Raw genomic sequence first — 27,103 nt, forward strand, 5'->3', positions numbered from 1 at the left:
CAAAAAAGATTTTTAGAGGCTGTAACTCACGTCTTCCCAGCCTCACAAAGACAGAAATGCCCCTGGAGCTGCAGCGGAAAGGACGCTCGCTGCACGTGCCACCTGCTCACGCTGTTGTGTTTCCTTCTCTTCCCGGCGCTGGCCTTCCAGGGGGCGCTGCTCCCAGCAAAGCCACTGGCGGGCTTGGGGCTCTGCCCTGCTCCCTCCCTGACAGCGGAGCTGAGCCGCGGGGCAGGCAGGGTGCGAGGGGCTCTGTGTGTTTCAGACTCCGTGGAGAAGCGAGTCTGGTGGGGACACGGGTCTGGCCTGGCCCCCCAGTGAGACGGGCACGTTGGTGCAAAGGTCAGCGCTTCTCTGACAACTGGACGCGCCATCGGAGCAGCTGGGACTGTGGGCCTTGGTTGGAGACATTCTGTGCCTTTCACACATCTGGAAGTAAGTTCCGGCCTTGGCAGCCAGCCGCACTTCAGACGTGATGCACAGTGGCCCCTGCAGCCCCCGCAGCCCCCAATGCCGGGCTGCGGCTGCCCAGTTCTTCCTTCCTATGCCCAGATCAGGAACTTGGGAGCTGCCAGTTGGCACTCGGACCTGGAACTGCTCTGTCACCTCCACGTTGCCATCTGCCATCCTCTCAAAGTGGCAGCAGGAGATGCAGGGTTTGGGGCCTGGCAGCTGTTGGAATGTCCCCCAGAGTAGTCCTCCCTGCACACTGTCCCCACGGGAACTGAGGGGCTATTAAGTTAATGGGCCCCAAGGAAGTCGGAATATCTACCCCAGTCAACAAAGGTACAGTCCCCAGCCCCCCCTGGGGCACATCTGCAGAATTTATCCTTTTCAAGAGCATTTTGCCTCCAAAGTTCACAAGGACCCAAAGGGGCTCAATGAATGGTTCTGCCCAAGTCCCTGTGTCCCAGGGGCAGCTGGGGGTCATCTGGCCAGAGTTGAGTGTTCCAGAAGGTGCTGGCACTGACCACAGGGCTGGGAGACCCCAGCGTGGAGTTTGGGGTGACAGGGACTAGACACACAAGCGGACGTCCACTCGGGGGTGCCCCCCATCATTCCATAGGGCTGGAACCCAGGGCTGGCCTGGGGCTCTGGCAGGAAGTAGTGTCTACTCGGTCTATTGCCCGCCCAGTTACTGGCCACCTGGAGGTGCAGGGCGGGAAGCCTGCAGCATGAGGACAGGGCAGGCTGGGGGCCCCACAGGAGGGAGGAGCCCCTGCTTGTCTCAGAGAGGAGCTGGGGGGGACCACAGGGAAGTCCTGGGCACACCCATCCCCAGGAGCCTGAAGGGATGAGGGGGCAGCAGAGAGTAGCCGGGACCGAGGTGGCCCGGTCGTGGTGGATGGGCTAATCTGGAAGGTGGTCTGTAGCATGAGGGAAAAAAGGCACAGTCCCTCTCTCCTGGGAGGGGCTGTGTGACAGGCGCTCCGCTCCGGCAGGCTGAGTCCTGGGTGGGTGGGACGGTGAGCGGGGCCAGGCCTGGGGTCTGGCTCCAGGCCCTCGCAACTGGTAATGCTCTTGGCTTCCGGAAGCCTGAGTTAAAATGCAGGTTCAGACACAGAAGCCAGCACCAGGGACAGCAGGTATGAGCAGGTGGGTCAGGGATTGGAGCCCTGGATAGTCATCGTGTGTGTGTGTGTCTCATGTCATCTGTGCTGAGATCCCTCACACAATGCAGGCAACTGTCAGGGTTGAATTGTGTCCCTCCAAAAAGATGCTCAAGTCCCAAAGCCCAGGACCTCAGAATGTGACAGCACTCGGAGATGGGGCTTTCAAAGAGGTTTCGGGTGGGCCCTGATTCCACACGCCCAGGAAGGAGGCAGCCAGGCGAACACAGACACGGGGACGAGGCCCGTGCAGATGCAGGCAGAGAATGGAGTGAAGCACCATGAGCCGGGGGAGGCCAGGACTGAGATAGCTCAGAAGCTGGGCGAAGTCTAGAGCCACGTCCCTCAGCTTCAGGAGGGACCTCTGGACACCTGATAGAGAAGACATTGCGGTTTAACAAGTACCACATCCCTGGGGACTCACTGCCCTGCCTCTGGCCTCCCTCCCACAGTCTCAGGGCAGCCCTGGAATGCGGGCTGTTGATGCCACAGCTGAGGCCTTAGGGAAGGTGTGTTCACAGCTCTGCCTCCAGGCGCCTCATTCTGGCGAGTATGTGACATCTTGGAGCCTCCCATCCCCCTTCCATTAAAGGAATAGGAGGGGTGGCCACCCTCTGGTGACTCCAGTGGCCCTTCCCGCTGCCCACCCAGAAACACAAAAAACAACTTGCTTATAAATCCCCAAGAGGTGTGTAACTTGCACCTTTAAAATGGTACAAAATGAAGTTCGCATCCTTAAATTGCACACTCTCCTCCAGGGTGCCAGCTGGGCTGGCTCTGTAAGGGGTCCCCACCCCCAGGAAGGGTAAGGAGGCGCTGGGTGCCAGCCAGGCACAGGGGCAGCCTTCGGGCAGGCCCACTAGCAAGGGTTCCAGGGGTGTGCAGAAACCCTCAGTGGCCCAAGCCTCCGAGGTCCGCAGGTGTCCTCAAGTCCTGTGTCCTTGGAGGGGATGACACCATCCCCAGGGGGGCAAAGAACCCTCTCCCTGGGGGAGGGGAGGCAAAAGAAATGCAAAGAACAGCGGTCCTTCACAGCCCAACCTACCCTACAAGTCTCCCCTCCGGTTTGACTTCTCTCCTGACAGGGGAATTGAATTATAACTAATTAATTAACTATTCTTCCTGGGGCAGTGGTAAGGAAGGAGAGGTTGGTAGGCGGAGCCTCTCCCTCCCGGCCAGCCTGGGAACACTAGGCCAGACGTCAGGGTGCCATGGTATTTGGTAGTTGGCTTGGCTGAGTTAGGAATGGTCGGCCCTGCTGATGCATTCGGAGTGACGATTTTCACTGGACATGCCCACTGATTTCTCCCGGGAGTTGGTTCGCTGTGGGATCCTCAGGTCCACGGGGACTTTGAGGATGGAGCCCTTGCTGGCCAGGCCTCCCCAGGCCAGGTCTGTGCCTAGTTCTCCTGCTGCGTCTGAGGCTCACCCTATAGTGCTGGTGTGCCAGGAAGCTGGTGAGCACCCCACTGCACCCACCCATGGTGAACACCTGATCCCACTCGGCCTACTCAGAGGTTACGAGCATTAGATAGGTCCAGCAGTGAAGCCCCCGGACCATGATCCACAGAGACCTCAGCCATTGGTCTGGGAGGGAGGAGCACATGGAAGGGTGGCCAAGGAACAGCATGGGCTGGGTCAGCAAAGGGGACAGGACTGAGTCCCTGGGGAGGCTGTCCCAATGTGGAATAAAGCTCGCTCACCCGGGCTGAGCCCGGGGCTCCTCCAGCCTGTGGGTTCTTCTCTGGGCAGTGGATCTGCTGAGGGCTGGCCAGGCTAGAGGCTGGTCTTGAAGCTGTGGCTGCATAGTGGGGTTCGAGGTTCGCTTTGTCCTTTTAATAGGTTGTATTTTTTTAGAGCGGTTCTAGGTTTATAGAAAATTGACCACAGAGTTCCCACAGATTCCTCCCTTTCCTCCCTGCCCGGTATGGCCTCCCGTGTCACTCATAGAGAGGTCAAAATTCCTGCTATGCCAAAGCTGCCCCTCCTCCCCCACTTCCTACCAGTGCCTCTTCATCTTGGGTCCTAACTCAGTGCCTTCCCAATTTCATGCATATTAGGCACTCCTGTCTCAGGGTTCTGTGCCTGCCATACCCTGTGCCCACAAGACTGCCCCCAGATATGCCCCTGCTGGCCCTCACTCCCTGCAGGTCCCAGCACTCCTGTCCCCTCTCCCACAGGGTGACTTTGCTGCCTCCTGTGCTGCACAGCCGGCATCGGTCTGTACCCTCGCCTGGCTCTACCAGGGCAGAAAGCTGGGGGTTTGTGTTTTGCTCTCTGCTGTGAGCCAGTGAGGCGCATGGTGTGTACAGCACTTTGTAACCTGGAGTCTTCTTTCCTGGTTAGGGTAGCTCAGTGAAGGGGAGGTTGGTAGCACCCCCTGGTGCTACCCCTGGAGGCTGGGTGCGAGCCTGGCTGTCACTTCCAGGACACCTTACTCAGAGGAAACCATTTCTTCCTGCTTTTCTCTAGGCCACAGGTGGCAAACACAAGGCCCATGGGCTGAATCCGGTCCCCTACCTTGTTTTATCCAGCCAGTCACCTTATTTCTACCTGGCAGCAGCACTGAGCTCTCACTTAATTATTAAGGGGTAGTTACATTAATTTAGTTACATACAGTCCTAAAATTACATTCGGCCCTTTGAAGGCAACCACAAGGCTGATGAAAATGAGTTTGACGTCCCTGTTCTAAGCCTTGGATTTTTGGACCCTGGTGGAGGGCACAGAAGCCAGGAGCCCTTTCTGTTTGGCTGTGAGGTTCCCGGATCAACACCACGTACATCCGAGGTTTAACGGCATTACAATTACTAGCTGAACAGATCCTCGGATGCTGACTTTGGCAGGAAGAAGCCAGCCCCTTCCAGGGGTTACCTCTGAGGCTTAGACCTAGGCTCCTCTTGGGAGGACAATACAGTGTGTGTCTCGGCCCACCTTTCCCGGTCCGTGCCCTGGAGGCCGGCTGTGGTTAGTGACCACTTGGGGCGCTCCCAAGCACAGCGTGCTCCAAACCGGCTCAGGGGATCACCCAGGCTGTAAGCGCTGAAGGGGGAAGGGGAACAAACTGCTCTGAGGGGTGTTTCCCTGGCTGCCAGCGCGGCTGGGTAAGGGGCGGGGAGGGATTCTCGAAGCTGCTCTGGGGAGGGGTCCCCGGGCTCTGAGCCCCGCTGTGGCAGGGACAATCCTCTAGATGTCAGCGCGGCTGTCCCGGAGGGGGAAACCCCGGGGCGGCTCTGGGGTGGAGGGTCCCCGTCGTCCTGTGCTGGGGCTGTGTCCGCAAGATCCCCTAGGGACGCAGGGGCCTCGGCGACGGGCTCGGCTCCGTCTGGCAGAGCCTGGGGCCTCTGGTCAGAGCGCCAGGGAGGAGGATGCGCCGCCCAGACAAAGGGCTGCTGCGGGACCACCAGGTTTGTCCGCCCGCGCCGCCGCCGCAGCGCGACCCCGCGCCCGGCACCCGATGAGAGGGGCGGAGTCTCAGACAGCTCCCATTGCGCCTGCGGAAAGGGGCGGAGCCAGCGCGGGCTAGAGGCGGGGCCTCGGACAGCGCCCACTGCGCCTGCGGAAGGAGGCGGGGCGAGGGCAGCCGAGGGCGGGGCGGCGGGCCGCGCCCACCGCGCCTGCGCCGGAACTGGGCGGTGTGCGCGCTCCCGCCGGTTGGCCGTCTCTTCAGTAGTCTCCGCCGCCGCAGCCTCCGCTGCCACCGCCGCCGCCCCCGAGTTCGCGCACGCGCCCCTCACCCGGCCCGAGGCCCCGGCCCGCACCCCCGCCAGTCGCCTCCCCGGCTCCCGGGCGACCCCGGCTCGGCCCCGCAGCATGCAGCAGCAGCAACACCCGCGGCGGCGGAGGCGGCGGCGGCTCTGAGGAGAGGCGGGCGGGCCGGCCTGCGGGCCCCACGCGGGGCGGTCGCGCCCGTGAGTCCGGCCCGGCCCCACGCGGCCCGCGCGGCGCCTTTGTTGCCGGCGCCACCGCAGCGCCGGGAGCGTGCGGAGGGCAAACGCGGGCGGCCGCGCGGCCGGGGACGGCTGACAGAGGATGGAGGCCGCGCCCGACGGCGCCGCGGACGTCGTGCCGCTGGACCGCTACGACCCGGCGCGCGCCAAGATCGCCGCCAACCTGCAGTGGCTCTGCGCCAAGGCGTACGGCCGAGGTGGGCGCGGCGCGGGGCGGCGCGGGCGGCCGGGCGAGGGCCGCCTTTGTGCGCGGTTGGCTGCGCGGGGTCGGCCCGCGCGTCGCTGCGCGGCGGTGGGGTCGGCGGGTCGCGGGGTCGGGCCTCCCTGCTGCTCCCGGGTTGCGCCGGTCGGGGCTCGAGTCAAGACAGAAAACGGTGGCCGCCCCACGGTTCTCGGCCCTCACGCCACCTCGGCCGTGCGGCTGGCGAGCGAGAAGGGGCTGCTGCTGGATTGGGTTCCTCAGAGCCCTGCCCTGGGGCCGCCCGCCCTGGGCGAGCTCCGACCCGGCTAGGAGCCCCGGCCCCGGTTCCACCGTGGTTGATGCTGCTCCGTCCGGCTCGGGGTTTACGGGCCCGGTGAGGTCCGCGATTGCTTGGCGCTAGCTTTCCTTATTCCTTCCAGGCGCTTTGTGTCAGGAACCAAGTCGAGTTTTTCCTCTCATTACTCCTTTCCTTTTAATTTGAAGCATTTTCTAAAATGGCCTTATGGGGGAAGGCATCCCTGCTCGTAGCCTGGGTGAGGGGGCGCAATACCGTTTTCAGCAGCGTGTGGGTGACCAGTTTCGGAAACTTGCTGAGCGGGAGGTTCCCTGTGACCTCTGGCCAGGTGGGGTGGCCGTGCCACCGCCAGATTCCGGCGTGGGGATGCGCAGGCCTTGTGGCCACCAGCGCCCCACACATCGTCGGGCTTAGGTCTGGAGGTCTGGTGGCCACCGAGGTGCCCCTGTGGGTTTACAATTGGTTTTAGCCCCGTGAGCTGCCATGTGTAGTGGCTGGGGGGAAAAGGTGGAATCCATCGACCTTTACAGGGTATGAAACTTTATAGAATAAGGCATGACAAGTGTTGTCTAACACCAGCGAATGAAACGGGCAGCGATGGACAGGGGCCTCCCGAAGTGACCTTGACCCCAGCTGGGGCCTGCCCAGACTCTCCTCTCAACCACTGGTGTTTGGTGCTGGCTGCGCTTTGCCTTTCTTTATAACTGGTCATGAACCTGTGTCCTGTAGAGTGACCTGTTCTGCGCCTTTTAGCGAGTTTTCTGAGATCTCTGCAGGAGAAGGTGCGATGATACATCCTTCCTGGCCTTGCGCCCACTCCCCTCCTTGCTGACCCACCCACTCCTGTGCAGGGTTTGCCGCTATGCAGGGTTTCACAGGAGACCACCTCGTCCTGCTTGGGTCCATTCTGTGCTCCACGCCCAGTGTGCTTCTGGGCCTGGCTGCTGGGGCACCTGCGCCAGGTCCCCTCCTGTGTGTGAAGACTTTGCTTAGGGGAACACTGGGCTCTGATGGTGTGCTGTGGACACCCTTGGTCCAGGAGTAGAGGGTGTGTTGCTGATGCTGACCCGGAGGCCAGACATGGTTGGTGCGTCTTCATAAAGGTGGACCAGGTGGCACACGTTCTCTTTCCTGTCCTGATGGTGCAGGTTGGACACTCACTGCAGAATGTAAATCCGTCTTTGAGTTCAGACTGTCCCAGGCCTTTCAATTTGAGGGACTCCATTGTGCTTCAGGATGTGAAATTTGTGCAAATGGTGCAAGGCCCACTCCGCTCTGCCCCAGCTTCTTCAGGCCAGGGCCTCACACTGGGCTTTGGCATCCAGAGTGGGGTCTGTCCTCTACCTGGAAGTAAATGTGTGCCTTTCTCAGTTAGTGTTAGGCTCATCTGGTTCTCTTTCCAGTACTGATTGCTCTGTAATACCTGTTGACTCAGCTGACAAGTAATTCAAAAGCTGATATTAAAATAGACTTTTCAGCGTTGACGTTATTAAAGGCAAGTATTTATAGAACAGCGTGAGCGGGAGCCGAAGGAGTCTGCCGTGTGAGGATGGAAGACAGGATTGCGCGGTGCCGGTCACCACCACCCCTCAGCTGCGGAGGGCCCATTGCACCCTGGTTTTAGGAGATCTGGCCTCCATTCATTTGCTTTTCTATTCTGTACCTTGCTTCTGGAAGGGGAGCAGGTGTGTGTTTTTTTTCCTACTTGAGAATCTCTCTTTATTATTTATTTTTTAAAAGATTTTATTTATTTACTCTTAGAGGGGAAAGGAAGGAGGGGAACATCAATGTGTGGTTGCCTCTTGCGTGCCCCCTACTGGGGACCTGGCCTGTAACCCAGGCCTGTGCCCTGACTGGGAACTGAACTGGCGGCCCTTTGGTTCACAGGCCCGTGCTCAATCCACTGAGCCACACCAGCCAGGGCATAGAGAATCTCTCTTTAAATTTACAAATTTGGGCGTTTCCCCATTCAAATGACCAAGGGTGACTTGCCTCAGCTGAAGTGATTCCATCTGTGTTGTTGGTGTGGGGGTCACGCCCAGGTGGGAGGTTAGGCACTCTCCAGAGTGGGGCCTGGTCCTGCAGGAGACGGGGTGGGGAGGGGCTTTGGTAGGATAATAAAGATGTGTTTCCCCCTGAACTCTTTCTGCCCAGGGGCCAATCTCTGTTTTAGTCATAAGTCAGTTTTGGGGGGTGTGGTGGTGAGAGTGGCTTCACTGTTCTACTTGTTAGGCAACTGTCAAGTAGTTCAGGGAGACCAAACAGTCTTTCCGGTTGTGCAGGAATGGGAGGCGTGTAGCTGCTCTGGGCCAGGCGCTCAGAGGCTGCCTTCCCCTGAGGTTTGCCTTTCAGGACTCGGAGCGTCCCCAGGGCCTCTGTCCCTATGGTAGTAAAAGCTCACCATTGGCCAGGCCTGGGGCACATATGATTCTGCAGAATGTCCTCCCTCCTGCTTCACCCTGGGGCCACAGCCAGGAACCCCAGCTTTCTGGCACCCCTTCTTTCTGGGGGAGCTCTCTTTCCCTGACAGTGTTTAGTGTTTCAGAAACAATACGTTGGACATGTTGGAACTTACTCATTTAAAAGTGTGTGTAGGAAGGAATGGAACCTGCTTAGCTGAAGTATTTTGTGATGTGTGTTTGGGTGGAAATTGTAATGAATTGGTAAGAAAGTTTAAGGGGTGACTTGAAGTACTTTGTATATTACAGAATAGAGTGCTGGACTGGGCTACTGTGTTCCTGGTGTTTGATTTCATTCCACAACCTTAGGAAACTTAAAGACATCTGGGCCTTGGTTTGGGGTTTTGAGTAATAGCTTTTGTTATCTCTCAAGGACAGTGTTGAAAACAACCCAGGGAAAATACTAGAAGGGTTGTTTGTAAGCATGTTGCCATGTGCACAGTGGTGGAGAGTTCACCCTGAGGAGTCCTGGAGACCAGCTGAGACTAACCACAACTCACCATGGAGCTGAGCAGCCCTGAACAGGGAGGGACCTCGGGGGCCACCAAGGTCAACCTTCTCATTTTACCTGCAGCAAACTGGCGTGGAGAGGCCATGGGGCTCTGAGCCCACTGCAAGTGAGGGAGATTCCTGCGCTCGCTGCCTGGTTGCCGTAGTTAGCCGCTGACTTGGAAGCGGGTGGGGTGGGAAGTCCTCGGGTGGACGGCTGGGCCTCGGCCCTTTGTCAGGGCGTCTCTGATTGAGCTGCATGCAGCTCCTTCACAGAGTCCACATGATGGCTAGGAGTCTGCTTGCTAGTTGATGTCACGAGCAAAATCCGTTTCTTGTAAGCTCCAGGTCACCGCCTTGCCCTGTGGGGACACGTGGTTTAAAGGACTGGCAGGCCCGAGTGCCTGTGCAGGCCCCAGAACTAGAACTGGAAGCTGCTGCTGGTCTTGTCCCTGGGCCCACGGTAGCATGGCCGTCAGAGCATATTGTCACTTTCCACACATCGTGATCCGCTTAGGTTATTGGTTCATAAGTTTAGTCTTTATTTTTTAATAGTCTTTTGTTCTCAGCAAGGGATTTGGGTTCTGCTGAGGGCTGCTTGGGGTCCTGAGGTCCCCCTAAGCAGGCTGTCCTGGCCTCACGCCCACTCCCCTCCTTGCTGTCCCACTCCTGTGCAGGGTTTGCCGCTATGCAGGGTTTCACAGGAGACCACCTCGTCCTGCTTGGGTCCATTCTGTGCTCCACGCCCAGTGTGCTTCTGGACCTGGCTGCTGGGGCACCTGCGCCAGGTCCCCTCCTGTGTGTGAAGACTTTGCTTGGGGGAACACTGGGCTCTGATGGTGTGCTGTGGACACCCTTGGTCCAGGAGTAGAGGGTGTGTTGCTGATGCTGACCCGGAGGCCAGACATGGTTGGTGCGTCTTCATAAAGGTGGACCAGGTGGCACACGTTCTCTTTCCTGTCCTGATGGTGCAGGTTGGACACTCACTGCAGAATGTAAATCCGTCTTTGAGTTCAGACTGTCCCAGGCCTTTTAATTTGAGGGACTCCATTGTGCTTCAGGATGTGAAATTTGTGCAAATATTCTTCCAAAAAAAACTTAGTACCTTCCTCTCTCTGTATTACGTTTATCCTAGTAGCTCAGAGGCTTCTCTTGCTGGTGATATTGTTGTGGTCGTGTCATGTAACCTACGTACCAGTGGTTTTTTTTCACTTCTTGGTCAAACTATTAAAATACTCAGATTCCTGTCATTTTTCATCAAATCCGAAGGCAGTAATAATCACGTAGCTGTCGTGTGTGTAATCGTGTTTTGCTCTATAGGAAACACAAGGGGAGGGTTAAATGATGTCATCTCCGTAGTTGCTTAAAATTTATATGAACTATTGACACATACAAAGGACAATGAAATAAGGCAAAGACTAAAAACGGGCAGCCTGACATCCACCCAGGAGCTCAGGTGGATGAATGGGGCCACACCACGTGGGCTCCAGGGGCAGTGGTTGCAGTGGGAGGAGGGTGCGTGAGCAGCTCTGTGAGTGATAGGTTTAGAAAGAAGAGTAAGGTTTGGGTGCCCCCCACGAGTAGAGGGGAGGGCGTCAGGCCAGATTCTGCGCACAAGTGTTGGTGGGCACTGAGTGATTAGCCTTGCTGTGACAGAGGATTTGTGGACTGAAATAGTAGGTGATTAGTTTGGAAAATAGTCTGGGCCAGATTGTTTCCAAGCTGGCGGGGGCTTTCTTTCATGATGTGTGCCCTGGAGAGTTTTCACGTCTCGGGTGGTGTGGTGAGAGAGAGCCGAGCAAGGCTCTTCCAGCAGCGTGGAGCAGTAGAAGCTGTGGCCGGGTGGAGTATCTGGAGGCCCGTCTTCGTTTGTACAGGCTGCTGTGACACTGGGGGTCTTAGGAACAGCAGACATGGCCTTCTCAGTCTGGAAGCTGCAAGTCCACAGTCCTGGTGCCGGCAGATCTGGTGTCTGGTGAGGGCAGCTTCCTGGTTCATGGAGGCCACCTTCTAGCTGTGTTCTCAGTGGGGGGTGGAGGGGGCCAGGGGCTCTCTGGACTCTGGAGCCTCATTATAGGGCCACCAATACCATTCACCGGGGCTCTACCCTTATGACCTAATCACCTCCCAAAGGCTCCACCTCCACCTTCACCTTGGGGGTCAGGATTTAGCATATGAATTTGGGAGATACATACTTTGAGTCCATAGTGGAGCTAATGTCTTTTGGCTTGAAGTGCCACGGCCTTGCCTAGTTTGGTTTAGCCAGCAGATGTTAGGACAGCTGAGTCCCTGGGATGGGGTCGATTGATGGTGGGGGCAGGAGGGGGCAAGCGGGAGGAAGAATCAGCGTTGCCTTTGTGGGAATGAGTCTAATCTTAATTCCACAGTGCTTTTGCGCTTCTGTGGCTTCGTTAGCCTGTAAAGAAACATCAGCTTCAAGTTCGTTTTCTGTGCCTGACTTTCCTGCGCGCTCGCCACGCCCTGGTTTTCTTGTTATGCTAACTAGTTCACTAAGTGTCCCTCAGACAGTGTCCTCACCACCTCGAAGTCACGATGCTGTGAACTGTGGGGTCCTCGGCATGCTTCTGAGGGCTCCTGATGCCGGGCACGGCTGTGCACACTGACTTGCAATGCAGATGCCATGGCAGAACATGGAAGGGAGAAGAGGAGCCTCCCTGAGGGATCTAGAATGTTCCACGTGGCTTAGGTGGGTGAGAACCTGGTGAGGGAAGGGAACACCCAGAATCCAGAACAAGGAGGGGCGGTGGGGGTTTGAGACCTTCATGCTAAGGTTAGGCTGGTGTTGTGTCTGGTTGGGGGTGGAATGAGAAGCCAACTGCAGCAGAGTTGGATGGTGACTGGGGATTAGAGAAGATGCCTCGGCTGGATCTTGGAGTGCCTTGAGTGGCAGGTGGTTAAATTGGGGGTTTCGTTTTGTGTGAATGGGGAGCCACTGGAGGACTCTGAGGAGGGATGAGCTCTGTTAAGCCTAGGCTTCAGAGAAGTCTCTGTAGGGCAGGTAATGCCCATAGCTGGAGATGCAGTGAAGAATTTTATTCTGGATTTTTGATTGAGGTCTGTGCACATCTTAAGAGTATAGGGTGATGAGTCTAAGCAGACACGTGCACCCCTGTGAGGAGGGCCACCATCAAGGCAGCCCTGCCATCACTGCCAACGGCTTCTTGAGCCCCTCAGCTCCAGCCCAGAGCGTCACTGGGTACACCTGTCACAGGTTGGCCCTCTCGGAGTTGTGTACGCTGCAGTCAGATAACAGGCGGTCTGCGTCCGGCTTCCCTCCTGCATGGGACATTTTGAGATTCACTCACTCTTTGGCTCAGGAGCGGTGGGAGTCTCCATTGTTCATTGCCCACGTTTTACTCTCTCTCTTGATGATGGGAGCTTGGATGCTTCCAGTTTTTCTCTGGTACAAATAAAGTCTTTTGTGTGTCTTAGATAAATACCTGGGCGTGGGCCGGTGGGGTCAGATAAGAGCGTTTAATTGCTCAGTTGTTTGCCGAGGTGGCTGTCATTTTTCATTTCCACCAGCAGAGTTAGAAGGTTCCTGTCACTCTGCATCCCCAGCAGTGCGCGGCACCGTCAGTCTATGCCTGTAGTCAGTCGCTCAGAGTGGACGTGTTGTGGCTTTGGCATGTGCTTCCCTGGTGACTCATCGTGCTGAGCACTTTTCAACTGTGCTCATTGGCCATTTGAATCTTTTTTCTGTGAAATGTGTCTTCTTTTCAGGTCTTTGACCAATTTTTATTTATTATTTTTTTAATCCTCAACAAAGGATATGTTTATTGATTTTTAGAGAGAGAAGAAACGTTGGTGTGAGAGGGAAACATTGATTGGTTGCCTCCCATATGCTCCCTGACTGGGGATTGAACCCACAACCTAGGTATGTGTCCTGACCGGGAATTGAACTTGCAACCTTTTGGTGTGTGGGACAATGCTTCAACTAGCTGAGCCACCCAAAAGGTACCCAGTTTTTACAAATATATTAAACTGTCCTGGCTGGGTAGCTCAGTTCTTGGAGTGTCATTCCAGTACGCAAGTCAGGGCACATACAAGGATCACCCAGTGAGTGCATCAGTACATGCAGTAACAACCTGAAGTTTTTTTGTCTCCCTCTCTCTCTCCTCCTTTTCCCTACCTCTCTCTCTAAAATCGATAAATAAGAAATAAACTTTTATTTTGAGATAACTGTATGTTAACATGCAGTTTTAACAAGTCACGTAGAGAGGTCCTGGGCGCCCTTTATCTGGTTTCCCCAGCGGTCACTCTGTGACCGGGATGTTGACATTGCGTTACTATAGTCTGGATGCAGGGAATTTCATTCCCACCAGGACCTCTTCTGTTTCCCTTTTGTAGCCACTCCCGCCTCCTTTCCTTCTGCCTGCTTGGGTTTATTTTGCTCGTTCCCCCTAGTTTCTTGAGGTAGAAACTGAGATTATTGACTTGAAACCTTTCCTCTTTCTAACCTAAGCATTCAGTGCTACAAGTTTTCCACGTAGTACTGCCTTAGCTGCAGTTCACATACATTGATACGTTGTATTTTCATTTTCATTTAGTTCTGTTTATTTCTCTTTCTTGGATACTTCCTCACTGACCCATGAATTACTTAGAAGTGTAATTTCCAAGTGTTGGAGATTTTCCTGTTTTGTCTTTTTGATATTTTTAGTCAGATTCCATTATGGTAAGATAACTAATCCGGGTGACTGCTATTCTTTTAATAGTCTGGGGTAGGTCTATTTTGGTGACGGTTCCCTGGGCACTTGAAGAACTGTGTGTTCTGTAGTTGGGTGGAGGGTTCTGTGCAGGCCAGTCAGGCTTTGTTGGTTGTGCTGTTCACATTTCTCTCCCTGTTGCAGTTTTGACTGCTGCTTATGGGGGTCTTGAGGTCCCTAACTGTGCTTACAGACGCGTCCGTTTCTCTCTGGGCTCTGTCCGTTTTTTCTCCTGTCCTGAGGTGTTGTCACTTGGTGCCTACACCGTTAGGAGTGGAAAGTTCCTGGTGGGTCGAGGCATTTATCATTAGGTAATGGCCCTCTTGGTCTCTAGTAATTTCTGTTCTATTTATTTCATCAGATATTAACATAGCTATTCCTGCTTTACAAAACAAAACAATGTTTGCCTGGTATAGCCCTTTCTACCCCTTTACTTTCAGCTTACCTAAGTTACTTAATTTGAAGTGAGTTTCTTGGAAACAGCAGAGTTGTGTGGTGTGTTTTTGTCCACTCTGCCAATCTCTGTCTTTTACTTGGTGTGTCTGGTGTATGTACATTTAATGTAGCGGCTGCTACTTCAGGGTTTAAGTTTGACTGTTATGTGTTTTCTTTGTTTGATGTTTTCTGTTATTTATTGTCTTTATTTGTTCTAGGGTTCCATCTTGATTTATTTATGCTGTTTTGGGGCGTATCTCCTACAGTTTTCTCCGAGGTTGCTCCGGGGGTTGAAATACACGGATCGGACTTGCGGCTGTTGACTGGTGTCGGTTTACCGTCTCTAGTGAGGTGTGGAAACTTTCCTCCTCTCAACACCTTGCTCTTTCTACTCTGAAATCCGCCTTGAGTATCCGAGGGTGTCATTGTCACCTGTCGTCTGACATGCGCAGAAAACTTGCCATCTCTCCCCTCGGTTCTGCCTCCTGCCCTGCTCGTCCAAGGTGACTCCTTTTGTCGTGCTCTTCATTTTCGGAGAGCGTCCTTCAGCCCTTCTCCCAAGGTTTGTGAGGACAGGCGTTCCAGTTCCTCTTTGCCTCTCACCAGATGTGGTCTCTGTGGCTGGCGGTCCTTTCCCTTCAGCTCCTCAAAAGGTGAGCCCCTTGCCTCTGACCTCCACAGAGGCTCTGCGGGGAGACCCTCTGTCAGTCGAGGCGGGCACCCCCATGCGTCAGTCGTCATTCCACTCGGGCTGCTTCAAAGTATTTTGTCTCCAGTTTTCAGAAGTTTGGTTATGATGTGCCTTGATGTGACTTCATTTGAGTTTATTCTTTTGGGGGTTTACTTAGTTTCTTGAACTCTGGGGGGGTTGCCACAAATGTGGTGTTTTCAACCATCATTTCCTCCGATACTCTTTCAGCGCCCCCCTTCTCTTCTGGGACCCAGCGACACCAGTGTGGGTGTTTTATTGCTCTCCCATGGGCCCCTGGGGCTAGTTCATTTTACTTTGCCAGTGTGCTTTCTATTTGTTGTTCACATGGGGTAAAGGCTGTCTGTCCTCAAGTTCCAGGGTCAGGAAGTGCAGGTCTGGGTCTCCTTCTGGCGGCTGGGGCCTGTGAGGCTCCCCGTTGTGCTGCTGCCTCCGGTTGGGGGGGGGTCTCACACTGGGGTGCCTCCCCTTCCCCCTCTCAGAGTTCTCCTGTGCTGGCCTTTTCTGTCCAAGACCTATAGCTGTGCTTGGTGGAGAGGGTCAGGGACGGGCAGGGCCGCGCCCATCCCCACCTCCCCCACTGTCGTGCCCCAACCAGAGGCCCCTCTGGCGGCTGTAGAGGTTTTCCCTTTGTCTTGGGGCTCTATCAGTATTGCCGTGATGGGCTCTGGTGTGTAGATTCCCTCTTTGGAGGCTGCCGGGTTTCGTGCGTTTGTGAGTGTGGAGAGCTCTTGCCCATTGTCTTGAAATACTGCTTCTGCTTCCACGTTTTTCTTCCTGGTCTCCAATTGCGCTCATGCAGCCCTCACAGCCGTCCCCGTTCCGCAGTGCGGCCGTGCGGTTCGGTTCGGCACTGTACTTTTCTGTTCCAGGGTTCCTGCTGGGTTCTTTTCTAATTGGCCAGTCTTCTTTACTTTTAAAAAATAATTTCGAGTTTTGTGCCAAAATTTTTTTAACTTGTCTTTTTTTCCTCTTGTTGTTGTAAGCATAGTCGCTGAACATCTGTGGCTGGTACTTCCAGCCAGTGGTCCCAGGGGTCTGTGACTCATGCCTGGTTTGCGAGGTTTGCTCATGAAGTGTGGGCACAGCTTTCTTCAGGTTGGCGCTGTTGGGTTTGCTGGGCTTCTGGAGCCTGTAAGTTGGTGGCTCTCACCAGTTGCAGGGAGATGTGGCCCTATTTCTTCTGCTGCTCTCTTCGCTCCAGTCTCGGTGGTGACACCGCGTGCCGCCTCCCACTGCTCCACCCCAGTGGGCTCCATGCTTAGGCCGCTCCTTCCCGTGACCTGGCTTCAGGTGGTACTTTCCTCTCTCCTCTTCATCTTCCGAGCCCAGTATTGAACTTGCTGTTGGTGCTGTGTTTTTGTTCTGAAATTTTGGTTCCTTTTAAACTGGTTTTATTTCTCTGCGAAGAACTTCTGTTTTTCCATTGAGTTCAAGAGTGCTTACCTTTACCTCCTGGAGCCTGGTAACGATGGAAGCTACAGGGTCTTCAATGAGCCTGACACCTGGGTCCTCTCAGGGTTGGCCTCTATCCATTGTCTTTCCCCTGAGAATTGGTCACATTTTCCTGGCTCTTTGTATGTTAATTGTGGGTTGTGTCCTGGACATTTTGAATGACATTGTGGCACAGTTTTCTGGGTCCAGCTGAAATCGTTTAGGTGACTGGTGGTTTGTTTTGCAGATCGGTGCTGTGACCCCGCTGGGTTCAGACCGCAGCCTGTTTTGCTGCCTGTGGGCGGGTTCCCAGGTCAGGTTGGTTCTTTGGGTCCGTCCTGCACACGCACAGCTCGGGAGGAGCCCGCTGTTGTTCCCGTTCATACACCGAAGTGGAGTCCCCTTGCCTGAGTTCCCCTCGTGCTTTGTGGCTCGTCCCCCTCCCTACCCTCTGGCAGAAGATAGGGCTACTCTGGGTTTTAGCTGTGGTGCTGCCACCCTGCAGTTCTGCATGCTGGGGCCCCTGTCGGGGCCTTGTGGAGACAGAGACAGGAAAAGGACAGGCACTCCTCATGCTCCCCACACCACCTAGGCCCTGCTCCTGGTGCCTCTGGGCAGTAGGTGAGTTTCTCTCTTAGCATTTTGGCTGCCCGTTGTCACTGCAGTTCTGTGACATGGCCGGCTGGCAGAGAAAAGGGCAGTAAGACCCAAGGTCCCTCTACTTCCCAGCCTGCAGGGCCTGGTTCTTGGTCCTCTGGCCAGAAAGATGAGGTCTCTCAGCGTTTTGGCTGGGTGTCCACTGTGGTGCTGCGTCGGATTGCCCTGGGGTCCAGGTCAGGAGAGGAGAGGGACCATTTGGGCACCCTGTAGTATGGTGGCTTCTTCCAAGTTCTGCCTCTCCCCAGGTTGCCTGCTTGAGTTTAGGTTTAGAATCCCCATGTAGCAGCTTTTGGTCTTTCGCAGAGTTTCGGTTGTGGTCAGTGGGGGCATGGGGGGCTGGGAGGGACTGACCCCGCCCTGGCAGTACCACAGGTCTGTGAGTTCATTTCTGCCTCATGGTGGCTTTTGTTCGGGACGCCTTGTCACTTTGCTCACCTGCTTATTTCTTATTTGCACTGAACATACAAAGTGTTTGGAAGAGTGTGGGCATCATCTGAAGCCTGAGGCGTTGCTTCCTCCAGGAAGAAGTCCCATCTGCTTCCAGACACCAGCAGTCAGTGGGTGCCCTGCTCCAGTCCGAGGGCTGGGGTGCTCTGAGTCCACCTGTAGCGCTTTTGAGGGCTGTTCTGTGTCAGGTTTACGGCTGCTGTCAGGGTGCAACCTCTGAGGTTCCCAGCCGGAGGCTGCCAGGGTCACCCGCTCTCTCTGTCCGGCCCTGGAGTCCAGATTTGTTTTTACAACTTGGGAGGTGTCTGCTTACCTCTTACTGCCCGCTGGGATGGACAGATGCTGTTGGGGCGGGGGTGTGTGGCTAGACTGCACCTCAGGGAGAATGCTGTTGGGACGCTGGGCTCTCTGGGCTGTGGTCTTCCCCCTGGACTTGGCCTACTGGCTGAGCCTTCACAGGTGTGTCATGTTTGTTCCGCTCCTGTAGCCATCTGCGTTGGGAGGGTTGATGTGCGTTGTGCGGCACATACCATCCCTGGAAGAACGCTTGCTCCGTTCCACTGTTGGATCAACCTGCCTTGCCTGGTACAGTTCACACTGGCTGTGCTCCCTGGTGCTTGTGTCGGAAGCCCTGGGGTGTCGGTGTTTGGGGACGCTCATCTGGGGAGAAGGACTGGAGTGGGTGCCTTCCTACAGTCTTTGAGGTGTGAGTGAGGGCAGTCTGTCCTCAGCTGGAGAGAGCTGGCCTCAGGGTCTGTGCTCAGCTGTTCCGGTTCCTCACCTTCCCTCTAAGCCGTCTTGCTCCTGGGGAAGTCTGTCCCAAGGCACTGTCCTTGGTAACAGCTGGTCCCTGAGTTGTACTTGGGGCCTCGTAATGCAGGTGGGGGTGTGTTGAGGGTTGATCGGTCTGCTGCCCAACCTAGTCGGGTTTCATGGCGTTGTGATTTTGCCACCTGACTGCAGCGGCCCAGCCCTGCTGCAGGTCTGCCTCAGTGGTGAGGGGCCCAGGGAAATACACACTGGGCCCCTGGGCACCCTGCCGGCGTGCCCCTCATGGGCCCCCTCCTGGTCTGTCCCAGGTCTCCCTCTGTCCTGGGGCTTCTCTTTCCTCTGGGTTTCTCAGGGTTTTAGATCAGGGTTTCAGTCATTTTTTAAATTTTAATTTCAACCTTTTAAAAACCTGTTCTATTGAATTTACTGGGTTGGCATTGATTAATAAAGTTAGGGATTTCAGGTGTACAGTTCTTTGTCATCTGAATATTGTGTGCTCACCATCCCAAGTCAAGTAGTTTTTTTGTTTGTTTAAAAATCTTGCCATTGCTGCCCTGGCAGGTGTGGCTCACTTGGCGGGAGTGTTGTCCTGGAAGTGGAAGGTTGTGAGGTTGGTCCCTGGTCAGGGTGCATACGGGAGACAGGCTGATCAGTGTTTGTCTGTCTCTCCCTCTCTCTAAAGTCAGTGTGCTTGTCCTCAGGTGAGGATAAAAAAAATTTGCTTTTCCTTTTCTGTCTCCGAGCATGGTTGTGAAGACTGCCACCATCTTTGTAAGTGAATCCTGACTCTCGGGCCCTCCTGGGGCTGGGGTCTGTGGGTCACCTTTCCCCTGGTGGTTGTAGGTTTCCTTTGTTGAGTAAAGTTGCATTGTGTCTTGGACGTTCTGACTCTTACGTGGAAGCCTCTGTTAGTTGAGACCGTATGTCCTGATGACTCACGTTCAGTGTCCCTGTTTCAGGGTTGGTTTAGTCCTCAGAGCTGCATGGGCCATTTTCGTCTGTCCACAGGACACCAGTGTGAGACCTGCGTCCTGGTTTAGTTCTCAGAGTTGTTGCTGTGCTGATGCCAGCTAGTGTCACACGTGGGTCACACGGGCCATCCAGTACAGTGTATGCAGACTTAGGACCCCTTATCCAGCCTCTCTTCTCCATGACACGCCACCCCCAGGAGTGCCCAGGACTCTCCCTTCTTGGTCTTCTGGCTGGAAACCCAGCCTGTGTGCTTCCTGCCCCCACTCAGAGAGCCCAGGGCGCCTCCTCCCGGCCACTCCTGGGATCTGGTTTTGTCACTGGTACCAGCCTGGTGTAGAGGGAAGGGCAGTGGGCTCTGCCACCTGTCCCATCTTTCTTCTGCCTGGCACCCCCAGGACAGGGTTCAGGTCCAGGATTAGAAGATCCCTTGTGTTATAATTATTTTTGTGCTTCTTAGGGAAACAAGCCACCTTAGGAGTCTCTGTAGTGCAGATTCTCTACTAGGAGGCCCCCGCAAGACATTCGGACAGCTGGTCTGGGCAGGATGGACAGTCCCAGGTGATTGACAGGCGCTGTCCCACCATGTTATTGCTGCTGCACAGCTTCGTCCCTCGGACTGAGTTGGAGCTGGTTACAGTCTCAGGCCTCGGGTGGGGGGCCATCATGGCAGCACCTGCTGGGTCCTTGCCCCGCCCTGGGTGCCGTGATGTGGCCTGGGTGGGATGGACGGCACCAGGCAGAGTGCTTCCTTGTCATGTCTTTGTCATCTCATGGGCAGCACTGCTGGCGAGCGCGGCAGCCAGCAGTGTCGCTGAGCTCCAGGCCCCGTGTCAGCTCCACAACCTCACACCTGCCTTCATGTAGCCCTCCTCTAGCCCCAGGAGGGCCCTCTCCGTGCCCGGCCTTCCCACGTGGGGCTGTGGTTCCCAGGGCCTGAGGGGGGCAGCAGTCCCACATAGCCTGCGTGCATAGGTCCTGCTCCGAGCCCACGCACTGCCCTGCCTTGCCCTCTAGAGACCTTGCGCCCCAACGCCCTGTTCCCTGGCCAGCTGCTGTCCTTTTCCATTTCCTTCTGTGGTTGGAACCCCCTGCTCCTGCATCCTGCCCTCCTGCAGGCCCCCTGTGTTGCTACCGAGACCTCCAGTGCCCCAGTCAGTGTTGTTTGCTCGCCTGTTGATTTTTTGGAGAATGACAGACTGGTGTCACTGCAAACTACTGTCCCTTGGACTGTCTTGCCTTAGACAGTGTCTCCATCTGTTTTGGGGCCCCTGTCCTTTCAGGCAGTCCTGCTCTAGGGTGCGGCAGAGCCTCTTGCGCAGCCTCCTGCTTTCCAGGAGGTGTCTGACAGGAGCTCCCTCAGCTTGTAGCCACTGCCACACACTTACCTGCTCCTTCTGTGTCCTTCTTTCTTCCCTTCCTGCCGTCACAGCCAGGGAGTTGGGGCTCCTCCTGGGTTTATAGCCTTGACCTCCACCCTTGTGTCCTGGGACATCTGTCATGGTCTTCCAGCTTCTCCGACCCCTGACCCCCTGGGCTGGTCCCATCTCTTGGTAGGGTCCTCGGAGCACCTTATCCTGCCTTGGCCTCTGGACCGGTCAGTGAGTGACAGGCCCAGTCGTTGCTCTGTGCGACCCTGAGCTGTGCTGTCCCTTGGGAGTCTCTCACAGGGGTCGTCCTCAAGTCCTTTGCCTGCTTTCTTCCCCATCCCTTAGTGCTGGGTCAGTGGCTCATCTGCGCCGCTGCGGTGGGCGCATCATTTTCCCCTACCCTCCCATCTCTTTCTTTCTCTCTCTCTCATCCGAGGACATGTTTATTGATTTTAGAGAGAGGCGGGTGGGAGAAATATCAGTGGAAGAGAGAAACGTCGATTGGTTGCCTTTCATCCCAGCCCTGACTGGGAATCAGACCCGCAGCCTTTCAGGTTGTGGACGGTGGTCCAATCGACCGAGCCACGTTGGCCAGGGCTGACCCTTGTGTCCCAGTTCTGAAAGTGATATGTGTCATTTATATGATTCATATTCACATGTTTATGTTCAGAATAGTTTAAAGTTGTCTATATTAATTCACATATGTTGATGTATTTGAAAGTTCCAATAAAGGGGCCGCCATGCAGAAAACATTTCGTCTCAGTTGACTGTTGAAGAGAAACCTGTTTTAGAGCCATGGCTGCTGTTCTCTGCAACCTTCTCAGGTCCATGCTCAGGTGGCCTGTGTCTTCTTGCACCTGTGTCGTGCACTCCTGTCCTTGCTGGGACTGGCCCTCCACTCGTGCTTGTGGCCGTCCCCTCCTCTAGAGCCGTGACTCGCAGTGCAGGGAGCTTTGTCTTGTGGTCTTGCGGGTCTCCGCCCTCCTGAGGGGAGCCCATTAGTTGTCCAACTCAGAGGAGGGGACTTGGACTAGGGGAGGTGGTGGCATGCAGGTGACTGTGGCTTGGAGGGAAGCTGTCATTTTCTGGACGCTTCAAAGGGGAAGTCTGCTGGAGTTGCCAGTGGGTTGGCAGGAAGAGAAGAGTGAATGATGCGGACACTTTTTGTCTGAGCAGCTGACCTTAATAACCTGAGCACAGGAGAGGAGCACAGGCTTGGGAGGCTTTGGAGTTCACTGAGAGGCAGATCAGGCTCCAGGGCCACCAGCCCTCCAGGAGGCAGAGGGGCGAAGGAGCTCAGGGGAGCAGCTGGGGTCAGGACAGTGAGGCAGGAAGTACCCCTTCCAGTACTTGAAGAAATTAGGGAGAGCCAGCAGAGGAGCCAGAGGGGGGGCAGGCAGTGAGGGGGATGAGCAGGAGGATGGGGAGAGATAGGTCCTGACTCTGGCTCGGGAGCCTGGCTGACCCTTGTTGCATCCTTCCCCCCAGTGTCTGGCATGACATTCTGACAGTGCAACAAGGTTGCGGGACTTCCTGGCTCGTTGTGTTCTCCTGACTCCCATCCTGTCCAGAGCCAGGTCCTGTGTCCTCTGAGGCTGCCATCTGTTCCCGCTCACACACTGAAGGAAAAGGGGTCTCTGTGCACCGGGCTTTGTCTCAGGCCCTCTGTACTGTTGGAGTACCCTGCTCCGTGTCAGAAGTCCTGACGGTTTCCAGCTGGGCCCCATATGTGCCCACTAAGCCAGGGTGTGTCCTGCAGCCTGGCAAGGCTGCGGGGTGCTTCACGAGGGCGCGGCATGGATGTTTGTGCTGCTGCAGCAATAAGAAAGCCAGAGCGAAGCTCTGGAAAATGGGGAGGTCGCCCCTCATTGGAGGGCTCTCGAATGTGGCCCCGTGAAGAGAGTGAGGGTGCGGAGAAGATCAGGGCACCCTTTCCTTGGCCTCGGGGTGGGGTGAGGGCCGTGGGCACGCTGGGCATGTCTGCAGTGGGCTGCGTGTGTCAGCGTCGGTGTCCCGGGTTCCTCCCCTGGTATTCTGGGAGACACAGTGGTCCCTTACCTGCTGGGCACGTGCCCAGTGCCCCAGTGGAGGCCGGAAACCGCAGAAGGTGCCGAGGCCACACACCCTGTGTTTCCCTCTGCGCACGCACCTGTGCTGGACTTAAGTTGGCCCCGGTGGGAGGCCGACGGTGCCTGACAGTAAAGGAGAGCAGTTGTGACTGGGCCGTACTGACAGGGCTGTGGACGCGCCCCCCCCCCCCCCCCCAGGATGTCTTCCTGTCCTGTGCTCGCCTCCTCATGGAAAGGGGGCGCTCTGGGTCCTCTGTGGCCTGTCCGAACCGTGAACCGCAGCATCGCTGCTCCTGTGCTTTGGGGCCATTATGAAGTAAAAATCGGGGTGACTTGAACACAGGCACTGAGGTACCCTGACAGTCGATCTGATAACCGAGGTGACTATTAAGTGACCGAGGGGCAAGTAGTGTACGCAGCGTGGAGATGCTGGACAAAGTATCCGCGTCCCCGGGGAGATGGCGGGGCAGCGCTAGTTTTCATCACACTATGCAGAACGGCATGTTTGATTTAAAGCTTCTGAATCTTTATTTCTGGAATTTTCATTTAATGTTTTTGATTTAGTGGGTGCGGAAAATACAGTAATGGGGCACTGCTGTGCTAGGCTGTCTGAACTCCTCTAGAGGCGAGATTGTTCTGGAACACATCTGTGGGGGAGGCCCCGGGGCGCGGAGCATGTTAAAGGTCCTCATGGAAAGGGGTCAGCTGAACTCTGTTGAAATCGGTGCTTCCCAATGTATTTGCCTACAGTGTTGCACTTTGGGGGACAGCGACTGACACCTTGCACAGCAGTGCGAAAGACAAGGTTAGGGAGACTGCCCACCACAGAAAGTGGTGTCCCCGCTATGCCCCGGGGCCGGTGCATTTGTGGGGGAGGCGGTTTGAATGCTGTGGATCGCACTGTGGTTCACAGTTGGTTTCTGCTTCTTGTGACCTTGGACACATTGCTTACTTTGTGCCTCATTTCCTTATTTGTAACATAGGGACAAAAGTCTCAATTTGGTAGCATTGTGGTGATACTTAAGTTACATGGCTCATGTGGAGTTTAATGCCCCCTGGTCATAGATGGTGGCCGATTGCCACTGTTCTGCCTCATAACAGTAGCAGCAGGCCTGGCTCTTCCTTCTGCAGAGATTGGCGTGTGGCCTCATTGTCACCTCCAATGCCATCAGAGGAGGATGCACTTGGCTCCCTCCCCAGAGCTGCTTCTAGGTGTGATCAGGTCGGACTGCATCTTGGTTTTCCTGTGGCCCCACTTGCTCCTCAGGACCCACACCTGCTGTCCCGTGTCAGGATTGCTGCTCCTTGAGGTCATGGCAGTAATGTCACTAAGTGACTTGTATTGCCCACGTTCCCCAGGTGCTGTGAATAGCTTGTTTGCCAGTAGAGAAGATGGGGGATTAGGGGCCAGCGGGTGCCTTTATATGCTGTTAGTTGTCTGTTGTCGTTAATGGCCCTTCTGTCCTTGTGGGTGTTTTGAATGTGGCTGTCATGTTCACATGGACATCTCTTCCTTGGCTCAGACAACATCCCTGAGGACCTCAGGGACCCCTTCTACATCGACCAGTACGAACAGGAGCACATCAAGCCGCCTGTCATCAAGCTCCTGCTGTCCAGCGAGTTGTACTGCCGCGTCTGCAGCCTCATCCTGAAAGGGGACCAGGCAGCTGCCTTGCAGGGACACCAGTCTGTCATCCAGGCCCTGTCCCGGAAAGGGATTTATGTGATGGAGAGTGATGACACCCCCGTGACGGACCCTGACCTCAGCCACGCACCCATAAAGATGGTGAGTGGCCCCACGCACCGCCCTGCCCCGCCCTGCCCCGCCCCCTCACTCCCCACCCCCTACCCAGTGTGTCGTGGTATTTGTTGGGGGCGGGTGATGGCCTCTTATGCCTCGGGCCCTCGTGTGGTGTGCCAGCCTGCCATGTCGTCAGCGTCCCTCTGCAGCTCAGCTGCATGGACGAGGCAGAGTTTTCCTGAAACTTCAAGAGCATGAGGTGCACACAAGTGTCCAGCAGCTGGCTGAGATCTGCATGTGTGGTGGCCTCCTATGCTGGATGTGGCGAAGCGCACCTGCTGTTCTGGGAAGTAAGGGCGAGCAGCCTGGTCCCGGCTGTCTCCTGGGGAGTGTGCTGAGCACCACTGACGCTCAGACACTTGGAGGCAGAGCTTCATGCGGACATTAGGATATGTAATTGTTGAGCCCATTCTGTTCTTTTGTTTCCTGTGTATCTTGTATTTTTGTGCCAAAATAAATAGTTGCCTTTTTCTCCCCAGAGCATCTCCTCCCCACCTGTCTCTGAAAGCCACACCACTGATGGGACTTTTGCAGACCATTCAGGGTCTAAGTCTGTTTGGTGCCTTCTGCATTGCTCTCATTTAGGCTGTTCCCTTGCATTTTGGGCCTGCAGTTTTTGTTTTGTCCTTTACTCTTGGACTTTGTGACTGCTGTGTTGTGGGTCAGGAAGGTGTTGCTCCGGTTCTGGTGGGGGAAGCAGGAAGGTGGCACCCAGGGTGGTCATGTGATTGGACACGTCTCTCTGCCCTCTGTGCCTGTACCCACAGCCGTGAAGTAAGGACCCTCCAGCCCCCCGGGGTTGTCAGGGAGATGATGCAGGAGGACAAAGCCCACCCAACCCTGCAGGGCACTGAGCTGGCTGGCCCTGAGGAGGGTAACGTGCAGAGAAGGCCGTACTGTCTCCTCCTGTGGAGAAGAGAGGAAACGCTGGGCATGGTTTGGGTCCGAGCAGGGTCTCTCGAACATGGGGGGAGGCAGGCGGTGATTCAAACTGCTGCCTCTGCTTGCAGAGTGCCCACATGGCGATGGTGGATGCCCTCATGATGGCCTACACTGTGGAGATGATCAGCATCGAGAAGGTGGTAGCCAGCGTCAAACGCTTCTCAACGTTCAGTGCCTCAAAAGAGCTTCCGTACGACCTTGAGGACGCCATGGTGTTCTGGGTCAACAAGGTGAGTGCACCTGTGTGGCTGGTCCTCATGTGTTGTGCTGAGGCCCAGGCCCGAGCAGGGGCCAGTGGAGCTGACGTGCCGCATCCAGAAATGCCTGGTGTAGTCAGAACAAAGGAGAACAGGCCAGCACTCCTCCTGAGCCTGGCAGGGGTGGGGGTGCACAGAGCACGGCGCGCCCTTAATGGAAAATGCTGGCGTGTTTGTGGTCCAGATGAATACATGCCTTTTTTTGTTAAGCACCTATTTGCATTAAAGGAGTCCTGTATTTCAGACAGCACTCTGACCAAGAGAAAAACATCTTCTGAAACGCTTTTTTTCCTTTTATACTTAGAAGCTTACAGTGTAATCTTTTTTACGATGTATGTAAAGAATAGTTATTTTTAGTCGCTTGTGATTATTTATAGGATTTCCTTACCAGAGTCTCGGTTATTCAGTCTTCTTTGTAAAGGAAACAGAAGATTGAGCAGCTTCTTGTAAAATTGTTTGCAGGACATTTAAAATTATTTCATGATACAGTTTGCAGACATACTCTATATGAGGTGAGGTAAAACCAGGCCCCACCAGGCCACGTGTGCTTGCTGCCTCCCTGGGACAGCTGAGGTCTATGTCAAGGGCACAGCGCAACTGCTTAGATGGATACTTGGTCTCTTACCTGGATGCAGGTTTGGGGGCTCGAGTGGATGGACAGGTTGACTCGTAGTGGGACCGGGGGACCGCTGGGCCCTGCGGTGGACCTGGAAGTGGGCACTGCTGTAAGGTCATCCCTCAGAGGTAATTGCCCCTTCCACTGGCCCCAGGCTCACACGAGACCATGTGTGTGTGGGAAGTGCCTGTGGAACTTGGTGAAAACTGGTGGTCAGGACCAGTTTGTGTTTCCACAGGGGCCCCAGCCTGGCCAGCCAATGAGTAAATAAAACAGAGACAGACCCACAGGTGCGGAGAGCACACTAGTGGTTGCCAGAGGGGAGGTGGGGTGGGTCAGGGGAGCGGTGGAAAAAGTGTCTGTGTTTGGCTAGTTACCTTTCTTTTTTGGTAAATTGCTTGTCTTTGGCCATAGTTCTTTGGGGCAAGATATGTACCTTTTTCCCCCAATTTGATCAGGTTTCTCATCTATCAAGGGTGTTATCTATTTGCCATACTTAAATTTTTTTTTACTTTACTGATTTAAGAGAGAGGCAGAGGAAAGGTGGGGGGACGCCGACTTGTTCCACTTGCTGACACATTCCCTGGTTGATTTCCTGTGTGTGCCCTGACAGACATCCAGCCTCCAGCCCTGGCCCATCCAGACAGCGCTCTAACCAGCTGAGCCACCTGCCAGGGATGCATTTGGATAAGTGATTCCTGGCTTGTTGTTGCCTCCGTTTGCCTGTGTACTTCGCTGGTGCGTAGATATCCTTCCCCTCGTCCAGCAGCATCTGTGCTGCCTTCCTACTGCAGGGTTCTGGCGTTTAAGGAAAGGCCCTCTTTCTGACCAACCCATCTCTGATGGACACCGTCTTCTGACTTGCTGTTAGGAGAGGTGCTGTCTCAGCTTCTG

At 55.3% G+C, this 27,103-nt stretch overlaps 1 protein-coding gene across 2 annotated transcripts in view; it reads left to right on the forward strand.

Annotated features, from left to right (window-relative positions):
- Positions 1-5,250: 5,250 nt before the first annotated feature.
- CAMSAP1 (calmodulin regulated spectrin associated protein 1) overlaps positions 5,251-27,103 on the forward strand; it is a 51,886-nt gene continuing 30,033 nt past the window's right edge. For both annotated transcript variants that reach the window (XM_053667753.1, XM_037127694.2), the window contains exons 1-3: positions 5,251-5,754; positions 24,117-24,379; positions 25,405-25,566. In XM_053667753.1, the coding sequence (XP_053523728.1) occupies positions 5,640-5,754; positions 24,117-24,379; positions 25,405-25,566 (540 nt within the window). In that variant the 5' untranslated portion in view covers positions 5,251-5,639. The remainder of the gene's footprint in view (positions 5,755-24,116; positions 24,380-25,404; positions 25,567-27,103) is intronic.

The sequence above is a fragment of the Artibeus jamaicensis genome, unplaced genomic scaffold, assembly GCF_021234435.1.
Source record: "Artibeus jamaicensis isolate MK-2021 breed Jamaican fruit bat unplaced genomic scaffold, CSHL_Jam_final contig_471, whole genome shotgun sequence".
Classification (NCBI taxonomy): Eukaryota; Metazoa; Chordata; class Mammalia; order Chiroptera; family Phyllostomidae; genus Artibeus; species Artibeus jamaicensis.